Source organism: Carassius carassius, chromosome 10 (assembly GCF_963082965.1).
Source record: "Carassius carassius chromosome 10, fCarCar2.1, whole genome shotgun sequence".
In the NCBI taxonomy this organism is placed as follows: Eukaryota; Metazoa; Chordata; class Actinopteri; order Cypriniformes; family Cyprinidae; genus Carassius; species Carassius carassius.
Window position 1 is genome coordinate 14,723,621 of NC_081764.1, and position 17,280 is coordinate 14,740,900.

At 36.1% G+C, this 17,280-nt stretch overlaps 1 protein-coding gene across 1 annotated transcript in view; it reads left to right on the forward strand.

The window, feature by feature from the left end:
• LOC132151844 (ribonucleoprotein PTB-binding 2-like) overlaps positions 1-17,280 on the forward strand; it is a 73,046-nt gene that overhangs the window by 30,756 nt on the left and 25,010 nt on the right. The window contains 1 exon segment of the mRNA XM_059560270.1: positions 14,095-14,286. Within this exon segment, the coding sequence (XP_059416253.1) occupies positions 14,095-14,286 (192 nt within the window).

A 17,280-nucleotide genomic window follows, 5' to 3' on the forward strand; every position in this document is an offset into this window, starting at 1 on the left:
ACTGTATATAAATATTATATACTGATTATTAAAAATAAGTAACCATGAATGTTTAATGTCTAAAAATATTCATATTGATCGCACAGATTAAGTGATGTGATTTTTAATGCTGCTGCAAGCAGCTGTAGGTTATTTGAAAAATGTAAACATCCATTTAGATTTTTGGATTGACGTGCTTTTAAAGTGACCCGTTATTGTTTTGCTGCACATGCATTTTTGCACTTGCTTTTATTTTTTTATTATATCAATTTGGGTTAGTGCATGTCGAGTGCATGTGTATATCTGTTATTTTCTAGGTCTGACTTTTATTCCCAGATTGTGATGTTCCCATTAGGTATATAAAGGTGTAACTGTGGCTCAAGTGGTAGAGCATTGCGTTAGCAGCGCAAGGTTGTGGGTTTGATTCCCAGGGACCACATGTTAGGTAAAAGCCTGAATGCACTGTAATTTACTTTGGATAAAAGCATCTACTAAATGCATAAATTTATATTATTTATTTATTTATAAAGGTGAAGTGTTCAGCATAAAAATTCAGTGCAATTTCCGAATACAATTTGTCTGTTTAGACCAGGGTAATCATACTATTATTTATATACGGTAATATTAAATTCTATTAATATATTGAATTTTAGTTTTAGTAGTTTTAGTAATTTTATGTACCTTTGTCCTTTTTTTAATTATTTTTTCTGTTTTCTATTTTTTCTGTCATTTTTATCCATTTCTATTTAGATTTTCTTTTCAATTTTAGTTAAACTTTCAGCCTAGTTTAGACTTATTTTCAGTTATTTCCAAAATTAGTTAGACAACATTTCAATTTTTTTTATAAATATTTTATTTTATTGCAGCTTTATTTCAATTAATGAAAACATTTTATTTTAATTTGTATTTTCTTCTTCAAAAAAATAAAATAAAATAAAATAAATGCCTCATAATTCTTCACACCTGAATATAAGGAGTTTTGTTTTTAATATTTTATTTATTTGTTATAAATAAAATAAAATAAAATATATGTGTATCTTGTCACTTGATCTTATACCAAGTTACATAAGGAAAAACAATGTTGTACTTCACAGCTGCCTTGACATTATGGTTTCATTCATATTACCTGGCACCCCCTTTTTTCTCCGAATCCCACTGGGGGTCTTTTTATCGCTCTCAAAGGTCAGCCATTTATAAGAGGAAATAGAACATGTTCAAGCCAGAGGGAACACACTATGCAGACATCCAGCTACAATATTTGCTTTTGATGGAGTACTTTATAGTTTGGTATAATGTTTATGTGTGTTTAAATGGAGGTGGTTGCTGTATTGATTTCCCTAGCCTGAGGTCAGTAATGGCTAGCGTTTGCATGTCTCAGTGGGTGTATTCTCCGCCTCAGACCTCAATCCCATGGACTATTGGCAAAAGGGGAAACACTTTGGGAATTTCATCTGAATAGTTGAATTCTACAGGATTAAAGGTTTGCCTGGAAACAAAGCCGTCATGACTCCAAAACCCTTCAGAAGGATAAAGCCATTGTGTTTACAACTGTGACCAATGATCACATATTAGGATCAACTACATGCTGGATTTTCAGAAGTATACAGTATATTGAAGTATTGCGCCATTGTTGCAGTAACCTTGCACAACATGCTTGAATGATTAATTTATTAGTTGAATGCTGGTCTGTTACTGTAGGAACATCGACTTTACATTTTCAGTCCTTAAGCATGATGCTGATCAAAACAAACTGTGATTGGCTGCTTTACAGTACATGTCTGTCAGACTGTCTGTCTTCTTGGGCGGTCCTTGGGCAATGAAAGTTGGGATGGAGTTCAAAACTTCTACCGTTTACCACTCTCTCCTTACTGCCTAGTAAATGTTTGTATATACAAAGCCAGTAAAAAAAATTATGGAGTATCATTATTGTGTTAGATTTGTCAAGTGCCATGCAGGATATAAATTAATGACAGAATCAGTTTGGGCCAGAGAGAGAGCAGTTTACCATTTGCGCAACTCAGCAGGTTTACTGAAATTATTTTATGCTCCAATTTGTCATACAGAAGCCTGTCATCATCATATACATACACTTCCTGTTTGATTTTGCTTGTCTGTGTGTGTGGTGTCTTTGGCTGTGATAAGAGCCCTGGGTGGTGACAGTTTCCTTGTTTTTTTTTTCTATGCCTCTAAATATCTGCCTTTGATATTCCATCTCTCTTTTCACCATTTTTTTTTTAAACAAGAGATTTAATGAGCTCATCTGGGGCTGTTTGTGTGTCTGTGTGTTTGTGTGTAAATTTTAGAGTCTGAATAGGTGGGCGTTTTGAAAGCAGGAACATGAAGGAAGCCCATAAAAAAGAAAAATCACAAATATTATATTTTTTTCCAAAACTTTTTCGTAGACGGAAATGTGACTAAATGGAGAGCGAATGGAGACATTTTCTTATGTGTCCTGCTTATTAGATTTTTCTAAATTTCACATGAAATCAGCAAGCATGCATTAAATTGAAAGTAACAGAAAAGACATTTATAATGTTACAATTAAAAATATTTTTTATATTTTCAAATATATTCCAGAAACATTGAAAAATCTTACTGACTCAACGTTTGAACGGTGGTTTATCTCAACTGGAGTTCTCAGTAGTCTCACAAACTGTGCTCAGATTTTAAGACACCATTGCTTGCAATCAAAATTCTGAGGTTTCCATACTCTATAGATGTACCTGTTATTGGCTGATATTAGGGATATTTTTTTAAATGTATAATAGATACTTAATCATGGGCTTTAAAGGTATAGCACAAGAATACAGGGGAAAAAATAATTCATTATTTATTAAAACATACTTTAAGGAATGCTATCCTATAACAGAGGAAATCATCTGTTTTTGGTTGTAATATCTGTGAACTCAATCAATTCAAAGAACAAATCAAAGAACAAATTATCTGCATCAGTACACAGTAATTTTATTGCTTTGTTCTTACTGCATGGCAGTGATTGTCTCATTTGCTTCTTGCTTCTTATTGTATTCTTCTAAATTATTTGGCAATCAAAAACCATAAAACAGAAAAACTGAATTTGGTAGGATGGAGCCACCTGCTACTCAAGTAATTACACACCCATTCAACTCTAGGTGCCGCTTTAATGAGTTAATTTTCAGAACTCTGGAAGTTTGGTACCAAAAACATCAATAGGATTTGTTCTTTCATATTTGACTATTTTAATGATATTCACACATGTTCTTCAACCTTTATATTTTGTGCTTTTGGCTCTATTAATTCTAAGGAATTGTTGATGAAATATCTGAATGGCCATTTAAATGAAATGTAACTGCTAACTCCAATAAAACTGATAAGCTATAGACAAGCAGTAGAATGTTCCTCTGGGAAGGTGGATTCTGGGAATGGTGTGCATTCACCGTAGTGTTCAATCAAATGGCCACACACACACACACACACGTTTGACACTCTTCCAAATGAAGAATGCTTTTCCTTCTCTATCTTTAGACACTTACATACGCTGTCCTGACTGCATTATAACTGGCACAGATAAGCCCGGGTTCCTCTGAGACATACCGCACCACTTATTACTGCCAAGGACGTACGCCTAGTGTGTGTGTGACAGTGTGAAAGAAATATCCAGGCCACACCAGTACACATTACAGAGTCTTGGTTTACTACATTCTCCCCACCATGTATGTATTCGTGTTTGTGCACATGTACATGTTTAAGGTCCCACTTTAAATCTGACTGTTTCCTTTCTTGCACCATCTTTTCTATCATCTATCCTCTAATCAGCCCATCTTCATTTCACATTCTCTCAACATCCTGTCTCTTCTTCAGCACTCCTCGTTTTCCATCTTCTTCACTGTCAATAGGACATTATCCATTCATTCATTCACTCACTCTCCAGAGCTCCCCTCCTTCTCTCTCTGATTCTCTCATTCCTCTATCTGTCTTCCCTCAGGAGTCTCTTTTCCATCAGAGTAACTGCCAATAGCTGATCAGTTTCTTCCACCCCCTCACTTTATAGAGTCCCTCGATTCAACCTTTATTCTTTATTTCCTCATCTTTCTCTTTCTTTCTCTCAGGCTGTAGAAAGGCTGTGCATCAGAGTTTACTGCACCACTATTCCGATGTTGTTAACTTGTGAATTGTGTGTGGTTCAGAAAGAAAAGAAAAGTATATGATATATTGACATTAAACAAGTTAGAACAATGTTCAGTTTATTTGTTAGGTAAAAACTGTCAGCCTGAATGCACTGTAATTCACTTTGGATAAAAGCCTCTGCTAAATGCATACATTTAAATGTAATTTAATTTTTAATTTTATTTCTACTTGCTAATTGCACAGGTTGAAAAAAAAATCGAACAGCACAAAATGTAAACAAATCACTTGGTTAGTGCTATTCTTTGTAATGAATTAGTCTGGATCAAGCAAAGGAGTCATTGTTCTGATTCATGGACTGAACCGATCAAGAAAGAGACTGAGCAGCACAAAATATGTAATACAGCAAGTTTACACAATGCTCAATTGATTTGACCTTGCTAACTGCAAAGATAAAAGGAAAAAAACTGCACAAAACTTAAACAAATCTATTATCTATCAGTCTATTCTTCTTTCTGAATCATGGACTGAATCGATGAAGAAAGAGACTGTGCTGTGGCAGACAATGTATAATATACATTTTAAGCAAGTTAACAATGTTCTATTGGTTTGTCCTCACTAAGTGTACTGATATAAGAAATCAGAGAGCGCGAGAGAGAGAAAGCGCGAAAGAGAGAGAGAGAGAGAGCGCGCGAAAGAGCGAGAGAGAGAGAGCGCGAAAGAGCCCCGGCCGTGCGCGCACACTCACCTTCACCGTCTTCAAACAACACGAGCGCTGTCTTGCTCTCTCTCCCTCGCACATATTAATCAAAATCAATTTACACGATGGTGTCAAAAAAAAAAAACTATCCAGTGATGAAATGATTTCTGTGTTGTCAAATTTTGAGATAATTACACAACGCGTGCCGTACACGTCTGATTCGCGAAATACTGATTCCTTTGATCTGATTCAATTTAATGAATGGTTTAAACAACTGACCTGTCCAACACTAGTGATGGGAAGTTCGGATCATTTTACTGACTCTGACTTTTGAGTCTCGTTCAGCAAAATGAACGAATCTTTTTTCGAGTCATTTCGTTCATTTTAGCAAAATGTAATGAAAATGTTATGTGTTAATTCCCCAACACATCTAGTACTTACGCAAACGTTGATCACACTAAAAACAATACAAAACTAAAATGCTATAAGATACAGAAAAAAAAATCATTCTTTACCTGGGTCTTCAGTCTGTGATTAGCTCACCTCACCTCTTATCTGACAAGAAGTCCTCGGGTTTAAGTCATTCCTTAATCACGTGACAGCCCCATACGCAAAACTAACGCATTCTTGAGCCGGAAAGAGAATTGATTAGTTCATCTCATGAGTCTTTCGGGTCTCGGGTCGAGTTTGACTCGTTCCTTAATCACGTGACAGCCCCATACGCATAACTAACGCATTCTTGAGCCGGAAAGAGAATTGATTAGTTTATGTCATGAGTCTTTTGGATCTCGGGTCGAGTTTGACTCGTTCCTTAATCACGTGACAGACCCATACGCTATTTCTGTAACTGTGTTTTTGTTACTGTTTGTTGAGGATCTGTGGTTTGTTATTATTTTATAAATAAATAAAACCCTGTTATAAATAAAATATTGATTAATTTGTCTTTTTGACTGTCTATCGGTAAATAAACACTAGACTATATAATAATATAATAATTCAAGCTTACAATAAAAAGTATTTATACTAGTTCATTTTTACTCCAATTTTGAGTTTGCTGGTATAATAATTGCTTTTCCTAGGCAGACTTGACATATTGGTGTAATATATGTATAAGAAGATTGCTCAAAAAAGGACATAATGACATATACATTAAAAGCAAATAAAATTTTGAATTTGAATTACTAATGTTAGTTTAAAACATTAAGGTTATGATAACTTCAGCTTTAACAGTTTTAACCCAGCTCAGAGTGAGGAGGATACTTCAGATCCAGTGCAGGGGCCATGTTTTGGGAAGACTTTGACGAGAGGGTAGCAAGCTTGAGGCCTTCTGCTACCTCTTCTAAGACCTCAGATGCTATAAAGGTGCAGGCCTACCTTGCAGAGCCACTCTTACCCCGCACATCAGACCCTCTGGCCTGGTGGAGGAGATGTTCACCAGTATACAAAAGCCTTTCTGAAGTCACAAAGACAAGACTTTGCATTGTGGCCACATCTGTGCCATCTGAAAGAATTTTTTCTAAAACTGGGCAGATTATCTCAGATAGAAGAAACAGACTCAGCCCATCCAAGGTCAGGGAGCTTGATTTTTTTTAATGCAAACATGCCTTAAAGCAAGTCCTAAAAATATAGCCACGGTGTGTTATTTATTTTAAAGCTTATTTATTTTTATTTATTTAGAAAAAGACTAGCTTGTTGTGCAATATTTTTGTTGTTGTTGTGATTTTAAAGGTAATTTGTTATTGTTATAAGGCTCCGTAGATTTAGTATCTCTTAATTTTCATTTATTTTTATTTAAATGGTTTAAAATTATTTGGGGAATAGTTATCCTCTTTGATATAAAGTTTTTATTTTGGCACAAAAGTGCTATTTATTTTAAAATGTATTCATTTTAAATTATTATATAAAAAAAGTAAAGCTTGTTGTGCAATATTTAGTTTTTCTTTTTTTTTTTCTTTTTTTTATATTGTACTTTTAAAGTTCATTTCTTAAGGTTATTAGACCCTGTGGCTTTATTATCTTTTAATTTTAATTTTATTTTTAATTATTTACTTTTTTATTATTTTGATTTATTTTGGAATAGTTGTCCTCTTTGTTACAAAGCTTTTCTGGCACAAAAATAAACAATAAACAACAATTCAAAAGTATGTACACAGTGTTTTTTAATGTTTATAAAGTGTCATATGTTACAAAAGTATGGTTTATACAGACAATCTGATTTAATAATTACTCTAGCCAATGTTGTCACATCACGGGACAAAAGAACGAACAACCCGAAGAACCGAAAGATGAACTAATCAATTCTCTTTCTGGTGCAATACTGCATTCTTTTACTGTCTATGGTTTTAGCGTATGGGTCTGTCACGTGCTTAAGGAATGACTCGACCCGACCCGAAGACTCATGAGATGAACTAATCAATTCTCTTTCCGGCTCATATTGCATTGGTTTTAGCGTATGTGGCTGTCACGTGATTAAGGAACGAGTCAAAAACCCGATAGACCCGAACTATGAACTAATCAATTCTCTTTCCGGCTCAGACTGCATTGGGTAAGCGTATGGGGCTGTCACGTGATTTAAGGAACGAGTCAAAAACCCGATAGACCCGAACTATGAACTAATCAATTCTCTTTCCGGCTCAAGACTGCATTGACTGACAGGTGAATCACTACTACTAGAACAGAACCTATAGAATAATGCGCATGCGCGACTGAACGAATCACTCCCCGAGACGACTCGTTCTTCCCGAGTCACATTAAAGATTCGTTCAAAATGAACGAATCGTTCAAGAACGACACATCACTATCCAACACTGAACTCACGAGACGTCTGAATTGGTGTATAAAAAAATCTGTAACACTTTACAATAATGTTCTATTTATTAAACTATTTAACTTCATTATTTAACATTTACTATTACTAAACTGCACTTCTACAACATTGTTAATTTCAACATTAGGCTATAGCCTTCATTGTTGAAATCAAAAGTTGTACAGTATTTGTTAACATAGTTAATGCACTGTGAAGTAACATTACCAAACAATGAACAGCTCTGTTTTTATAAACTAAGATAAACAAAGATTAATAAATATAGTAACAAAAGTATTGCTCATGGTAAGATCCTGTTAGTTAATATGTTAACAATTCAAACCATATCCTAAAGTTACAAACAAATAATTTACTCTAATTTAAATAATATTCTGATGTTTAAAACATTTAAAATCAGAATGTAAGTGTGCTCACCCCATTTTTGTTTGTAAGAAAAAATTAGATTTGATTTCATATCGCAATATATATCGCAGAAAAATAAAATATCACAATGTCATTTTTTCCCAATATCGTGCAGCCCTATTCTGAATCATGGACTGAATCTACTGAATTCGGTCAGTGTTTAGAACATGATTCAGAGTAGTGTTGTCACGGTACCAAATTTCAGTATTCGGTACGGATACCAGTGAAAATCCACGGTTCTCGGTACCAATTTCGGTACCAAAGCAAAACACAAAAATATGCTAATTTAAAAAAAAATAACTTTTTATCACTAAAAATAAAACCAATGCCATTCTTTATACTTATTTACAATTGTGTTTAAAGTTCCTCTACAAGTAATATAATTATGAAAAACAGTAAACAAGTTTCACCCAAATTTGATTTGTCTTTTAATTTATGAAATTTAAACACATTTTATTTTTTGGTAAATAAAGGGGATTTGCTATTAAAATTAAAACATGGAAGAAATATTTTGTGATTAATTTTTAATTAACAGTAGTAGCAGTATCACATACATTTGACAAAATAATAGTAATATTTCTAGCACCATGCCTTTTATGTAAAAATGAATTTGTAATGAATGCATATTTGTCATTTATCTGAACTTAAGACTGGTGGTGATGCTTAAGACATTTATGTTCATTGAGGGTTTCTGTAAAAAAAAAAAAAAAAGTAATAGATCATAATAATTGTTATTAAAAGATAACAATACTACTAATTCTACTACCATACTAACAATATACAATGCACTATGGATTGATGAGCTGCTGGGTTCATGAATATTAATCACGTTGTCTGCGTTCGGTCGAACTGATTTGCTGAAATCAAAACAGGGACGGTAAAAGATGAGCGCCAGCCAATGAAATTGCCATTTGCGCATTAGCTCCGCCTACTACCGGGGAAACCGGCACATCTTCTGCTTGTTCGAAAATATGAATAATTCTAAATGAACTACATTATTTTGACAGGAGAAGACAACAAAGAATATAGTTTACATGTAGCATGTCGATTCAGCGTGGTAAGACTCTCGCTCTCATTCTTTACACAGAGCTATCAGCAAAGCGACGGCGAGTCGTGCTCCTTCACACAGAGTTTACAGTTCGGCAAATACCATAGACAGTAAAAGATGCCAATACAGGTGTACTGTGCGTCCATTGAAATGAATTGAAAAGTACAGATCGCTTGATGGAGAGAGAACTCTGAAGCGCTCAGTCAGTGTTCAGCGAGTGAAAATATATCTGCGCCAATCTTATAATAGCCTCGAACACACACACACTGGCGAGTAAAATCTAAGAATTTATTAGCCAATGGCTAACAATAGACATAATTTACTCGTCCTTAGTAAAATGTATTCACATATGCGAGTGATTTACTCGCAATGTAGAGGCTGTTTTGACGGTTTTCCGTGAATAGTTTTAAATTGACACTGGTTTTACACAAATGAAACGGTAAAATGCTTGTGAAGTGACTCCGAGCTGTTCTGGTGATGTTGTATGTCCTCATTATTGCAAGCGTCAAGCGCTTCAGTCTATGTAGTAAACAAACCATTCATTCATTCACACAGAGACGCGCAAAACATGCAGGATGCAGATTTCAACCAACTTTTGCGGCTTAACATTTACAGATACTGGTCCATATGGAGATTTGATTTAATTCATTTATGCTAACCTTGACAAATTCCGTGACTGTCCATATTAAAATGTAAGTTTCATTTTCATGACTGGATTTTGAGATTCCGTCCGCGTTTTCTGCTTCGCGGAAATCATAGCGATGTATGCATCCAGAACCGGGTTTGAACGGGTCCTCGGTACTACCGGTACTTAAAGAAACCTGGTACCGTGACATTTTAATTTTTTTAGTACCGACTTGGTACCGAAGTACCGGGTCTTTTGACAACAATAATTCAGAGTATTTAAGATATGTCGCTTTAAGCCAAACATGATGGAGTGGATAGAGGAGGCAGTAAGTGGAGAGGTTTTGATGAGGTGCCGCCAGACTCCCTTGAGGCCAATTCAACAAAATGACGCACATAGATGAAAGGCAACACCTCACCACACATCTGGAGAGTGTGTGTTTGTGTGTGTTTACTCAAGCTCACCTTGTAAATATTCTTGATTCCTTGTGTGGTTCCTCATGAGGAATGTGAGATTAAAAAACACTGCCTGGTAATTGTGCTGGGAATGAGAGTGTCTTTAGCATATTTGCAAGTAAGATTGTGTGCATGTGCAAGTTTTTTTATAGTAAGTCACTTTAAGTTGTGGCCTAGTGGTTAGAGAGTTTGACTCCTAACCCTAAGGTTATGGGTTCGAATCTCAGGCAGGCAATACCATAAAAATGGCTGGTGTGTGTGTGTGTGCGACACTTTGGATGGGCTAAATGCGGAGCACGAATTCTGAGTATGGGTAGGGATGGGACGATAACCGGTTTTATTGATAACCGTGATAAAATGTGCTGAAGGTTAGTAATATCGTTTAAAAATGAATTATCATTAAAACCGTGTTTGATTATCGCGGTTTTAATAACTCACTATTAAATCATGTCCAGCCAGCAACAGTCTGACGCAAGCGCAGCGCACAATGTTTTTTTTGTTTTTTTTTCGAGAAGGAATGGCGAAAGTCAGTGACTTTTCTATGCTTCTACACTTTTCATTGTAAGGAAGGAAATGCCACAGAATTTAATCTTTCTTTAAATTAAGTGCATAGAGTTGCTTGTTTTATTAGTTGTTTGTTGATTATTAAATATAAAACTTGCTGAAATGTTTTCAGTGTGAGCATCAACTATTTTTGAACACTTTCATCTCGTTTCAACAAAACCGTGATAATATTGATAATCGTGATAATTTTAGTCACTATAATCGTGATATTAAATTTTCATACCGTCCCATCCCTACCATACTTGGCTGTATGTCACTTTCTGTACTGTTAAATATGCTTGTTTGTGAGCTGATTTTAAGGGGTCAGATTATGCTTTTTTTTTAAGATCATTATTTTGTGTATTTGGTGTAACAGAATATGCTGACATGCTTCAATGTTCAAAAAACACATTATTTTTTCAAATACTGTACATTATTGTACAGTAGGTCCTCTATGCCCGGCCTCTCTCAAACGCGTAGTTTTCTACAAAGTTTCTCCTTCCGACAAGCACAGTCTGCTCTGATTTTCCAACTGACCCACTGCATTGTTATTGTCCGTTCACTGCAAGAACTTGTCGGAAATGTAACGCCCCTTTTCATAATCGCGGGCTTCATCTTTCAAAATAAATGTTAAGACAGTTAATAATGTCCTTAGGTTTACCATCAGTTCAAGCCCGAAAGGGGAAAAGAGTCACGTGACAAACACAGTGATGAAGCTCGTATGTGTTTGCAGTACACAAGCCACGGACGGTTAAGGCAGCTGACTCCACTGTGTGACCCAGTCTCTCTCTATCACAAGCACACACACACGACACGCAAAACTCCCCATTTAAACATTCAATAGCAAATACTTAAACTTATAATAAAACGTACTTACAGTAGCTGATTCAGAAGCACCAGATTGTCATAGCAAAGTCAGAATTACCTCCTCTCATAGGTTCACGAAACAGTCGTCCATAAAATGTGTTGCTGTTCTGTTGTAAGTCAAATTAAAGCTTCTTAAATGCATCTACTTTTGGAAGGTCAAATAAAGTGCTTTTGCTTTCGCCTAGATACACACAGCATCTCCCTGACATGGCTGCTTCAACACTAACTGTGGTTACTGAGACCCCACATTCTTTCTTTCCATAAACATTTGGGTGGCATTACGCAAATATTTACACATCGTGACGTAGACATGTGGGGGTGAGTTTGAGCGAGCTGTTTTAGGGGGGCATGGCAGAGTCTGAACTTTGGTAAAGAATATCTCTTTGGATTTGAGACTTTAGCCTTTACAACTCTACAGATCTTCTTTATGCACCAAGAGCTTGTAACACTCCAAAGAGAAAGGAAAAATTGAAATAGCATCATATGTCCCCTTTAACATGTGTCTTGTGTATAATGGTCCCAAATATTTTGTTACCTAATGCAATAACCTTCATACATATTAAAGTGTGGCTTAAGTGACCATGGTATTTTTTGGGGGCTATACATGTTAGAGATGTTGTAAGTGTAAAAAGTTATTCTAGTTCATTTTTAACACATCATTCATATTTCTTTTTCAAAAGTTACACCAAAGTCAGATTTCTCTTCACCCCATCCAGAGTCATGGAAAGAACTATAAACAAGGAATTGACTTGACTGCTAGAACACAGCACATTCTCCCACAGACACAGTCTAGTTTTAGATCTGGACACTGCTGGATTAATTAAAGTAAAAAATTACGTTATCTCTTTAGACACCCCCTCCCGCCGCCCACCCAATAAAAAAGTTCATCTCAGGGCCACCGCCTAAACATGTATCAATTAGCTCCATAAACTGTACACAAATTCATGATCAGCTTCAGTCCCCTTTTAATTTCATATGAAAATGGCGGCAGACTTCGACTCATCCCCGTCTTTCAGTATGTCAATCCGCTGACCTAGAAACAGTGGACAAGGTGTGTGTTTATCGATAGATTGTTATAATATCTGCATCTTGTGTAGTTCTTTGTCATAAATACAGTTTACAAAATGTCATGGGGGAGCAATCGGTTTCCCATCTACTGTAAATCTTACAAATCTTACACCACAGCTGTGTAAATGTAGCGCTTAACACATATGAACACATAGGCTACTTTATAAAACGATCATGTTGCTATTTTCATTTGAAAATTTAACTTTCGATATAAAACATATTACAGTGCATGTGGCATTAACTACCATACAGTCATGCACAGAAATTATTGAAGACAGTAACAGACCTACTTGAGCACAGAAAGTGGTTTGTTTACAAATGCAAAAAGTACAATTTTGTGTTTGTAGAGTAAACAGTGTGTGTGTGTGTGTGTGTGTGTGTGATCAGGAAGTCCTGTATTTGGCTTATTCAGTACTCAAATGTTATACCCATCTAGCTTATGCAATACAGTGGAATACTGCAATAGGTTTAGTATACCACCCTAACCTATTAGTCAAAAATTATTTTATTTTATTGATTTATTATTATTTGTTATTACTTCTGTGTACCCTCATTTGGGGTTGAGCCCCCATAAAATGAAAATCTTAGAATCACTCCGGTAGATTTTATTTCTATTCTATTTTATTTGTCTGATCTATATTTTGGTCTTTTTTTGCTATATTTTTTTTGTCTTGGACAGCTTCCTTATATAAAGTAATATAAGGAAAAGGGATGAGCTAAAATTGTGTTTATATAATAAATATATACAGTGGCGACCAAATGTCTGCAACCTCACTGAAAATTTGAGATTCAGAACCAAATTTAAACCTTTAAATAAACAAAGTTTTAGTATTCTTAAAAAGTTTATACAATATAATAAACAATGTAGAAAGAAACCAAGTGCATAGGAAATATTCTTCAGTATTTCTAGATCACTAATCAGATAAGCATATTTGAAATCCTTTGTACAGGTAATAACAATAATAATAATTGTAATTATTATCATTGTTGTTGTTAAAGCATATGAATTGAAAAAAAAAACATTTTGAATAGTGGTCTCAAATGTTTGTACCCCACAGTATCAATAAACAGAAATGTTTATTTTTGCCACAAGGAAAAATACTCAATAATTAAACCTCAATTTCTGTTCTATTATCAAAGTAGTGCTTTCAGTGCGGTGGGGGTTTTATTTCTCATGGCAGAATGTCACAATCATTAACCACATCCTGTAGCTGCATGCAACTCACAAATCAACACCAGAAGATACAGATCAAGGCTCTGCACAGCCCAGCTGAGCTCATATCTACAGATACATTTTGTTTCCATTATTTAGGATGCATCCATTTTTGGGAATTTTAATGAAATAGTAATTTTTTTGGTTTCATAAAATAATCATCCAGAGATGATCAGAAAATTGGATTGTAATTATGTACCTAAATCACACACCTCTGGCAAGGATTGTTGATTTTTGAACACAGTATATGTGTGTGTGTGTTGCAGCTGGCTCAGGATGAGGGAAGTCCGGTGCGGGGTTTCGCTGTGGTGGAGTATGAGACGGCAGAACAGGCTGAAGCCATGCTGCTGGAGATGGACAGACAGCTGATCCAGGGTCAGGAGATACGTCTGTCTCTTTGTCCCCCAGGAACCTCTGGACGCAGCACTCTCGCCGCCCTCATCGCTGCTCAGGGTGTGGTGAGTGATGTGCACACTTGTGGGGGACAAGTCACTTTCTCTTTATCACCACATAACAAACAATGAAAGTGTTTCTCACATATTCATCCAGAAGCACGTGCATGTGTGAAACAGCAGCGTGACAGTTTAATTACAGTATTCATACAAACCCTGCTGTTTCAAACATCTCCAGATCTCCGCAGCATTTCCGAGGCCTGAAATAAACTGCATGGCTATTTTCATCATGCTGGACAGATCCACATAAACCAGCAGCTTGTCCTGAAGACAGTGTCAGTGGTGTTGAGCATTAACTGATATTCTCCAAAACACAGGTTCTCTTTGATGTTTTGTTAGAACATAGTTTTTTTTTTTTTGACAGTTCACACTTTGTGTTCATTTCTTTTCAAATGTAGGACTTAATTCTGTAGACATATATAGTATATTGCTAGCAGAGCAGGATGTTACATCTAAATATAAATTGATTTCAATTTTCAAAATACAGCTTTTTGCATGTGGTGGACAAAAAAAAAAAAAGTTGAAAAGGTGGAATGTGTAATGACGAAGTAGAGGCAGTCGGATCCATCTGCAGGACTTTATTGAAGCAGGTAACAAACCAAGGATGCACAGAGCATAAAACACTAAGGAAGCACGAAGCAACATGCAGCGTGGCAAAACAACACTTCACAGAGAAACAAAGAACCAGGCAGTCCAGATAAAGGGTGGATAATGATTAACAGGTGGATATGATGATGCTGATGGGAAAACCAGACAGGGCTGGGAACTAATGATAGCAGAAGGGAAAGATGGGAATTGCAGTCCTAGAACTCAGGTGACAAGGAGCGCATGAGACCGGAGAGAGGTGAAGGTGCGCGCTCAGTGACAGGCGCGCGCTCCGTGACAGAATGTTTATAGACCAAATGAAATAGTTTTATGTACTATTTTCCTTGTAGTGTTGGTATTTGTCCTATTGAAACATGTAAATAGAGCAGGACATATCAAAGAGCTTTTATATATATATATATATATATATATATATATATATATATATATATATATATATATATATATTAGTGGTGGTCATAGATTAATCTAGATTAATCTTTTAATCTAGATTAATCTCACTGTGATCTTGAAATTAATCTAGATTAATCTCATTCGAATTCTGCCGAAGGCATTCAAAATATGTGTGTTACCCAAATAAAATTGACAAACAGTAAGTCTTTGAGAAGGGGTTTATCAAGCTAGGTGGTGCATTAGAAAACTCATCTCCTGTTTCCAAAATGCATCACAAAGTGCTTGAAAAAGCTGTAAACTAATTCCACATTGCACAAGGTGCAAACAACCTTACGCCTGTTTCACACATACTCCATCTGTAGTGCGTATGCATTACATATTTTTTTACGCAGTTGCGTCCCAGGAGCGTTGCATCTGCAGCAGTGCAGCGATCGTTTACGTACCAAGTAGCGAACTGCAAACGCGTCCTGTGTGAAAGCACATCGAGTCCGTGCTGCACCACATACGTAACGCACAAGGACTGCATACGCACTGCAGACGGAGTATGTGTGAAACAGGCGTGAGCAGGGCCGTAGCTGGGGTCAGCGGGGCCCCGGTGAAGGTTGTACCAGTGGGCCCTGTTTGAAATTGTTTAATTTGTATGTTCGTTTATTTTTATTTATTTGTGCTATTTACACAATGTTTAAGTTTTTTTTTCAAGTTTGTAGGTGTCAAGGTACAGAAACCAAATAATTAAATGTAAAATAGCACTGGATAGTCTTCAATGTAAAAATGAAATATACAATGAAACCTATTTATTCAGACACCTTCAACATTTCTCACATTATTACAGTTTTGCTATATATATCAAAAATTACATCTGGTGTCTGAATAATTTTTGGTTTGACTGTTAAAACTACAAAGTAATTCAGTCAAGAGCAGTGAGGGATTTTCATTTTTATTTTCTTGGATTAACATTACAGCAGCCAGTAGCTAAATTAGGCGCGGTCACTTTAAGAGACAATGAACGCATCCAATATAGGCTAATACACATCCCATTTTTTTCCTCAACTGTTTACTTTCACTTAAGAAATAACTGACTTTTTTCCAGCATAATTTCCATATTTATATGATGTTCCACAATATATGATATTTTGGCTACGTTCACACTGCAGGCTGAAACGACCCAATTCCGATTTTTTTGCCCCTATGCGACCTGTATCTGATCTTTTCATGACAGTCTGAACGACACAGATCCGATCTTTTCAAATGCGACCCAGGCCACTTGGGTATGTGGTCCTAAATCCGATACGTATCCGATCTTTTGAAATGTGACCTCCGTCTGAACGGCCAGGTCACATGTATCCGACCCGTACGTCATTGATACGCTACAAACGTCATAATTCTGCATTGAAGTAGGCGGGAATGAGAAGATAAACAACAACCATGGCGGACGATGCTGCTTAAATAACTTTAATATTGCTAAATGAGCTCCGCTGTTGACTACACTGTTGTTGACATCCATGTTTAGCTACTTCCGCAAACAACGAGTGACGTCGTTGAGCGTTGAGTACTCTTCTGCGCATGCGGATCACTTCTGGGTCATTTCACGTTCACACAGGAGATCACAAAAGGTCGCATTTAATTGGAAATGTGAACGGCCTTGCAAAAATATTTATTTAAAAAAAAAAAATCGGAATTGAGCATTAAGCCCTGCAGTGTGAACGTAGCCTTTGACATATTTTGTATGTATTTGAGACATTCAAATTTCTGTTGAGACATTCAGATGGTAGAGTCATAATTTGGCGTAAACAGACGAGAACATGGATCCATCATGCCTTGTTACCACTGTGCAGGCTGGTGGTGGTGGTGTAATGGTGTGGGGGATGTTTTCTTGGCACACTTTAGGCCCCTTAGTGCCAATTGGGCATCGTTTAAATGCCACGGCCTACCTGAGCATTGTTTCTGACCATGTCCATCCCTTTATGACCAACATGTACCCATCCTCTGATGGCTACTTCC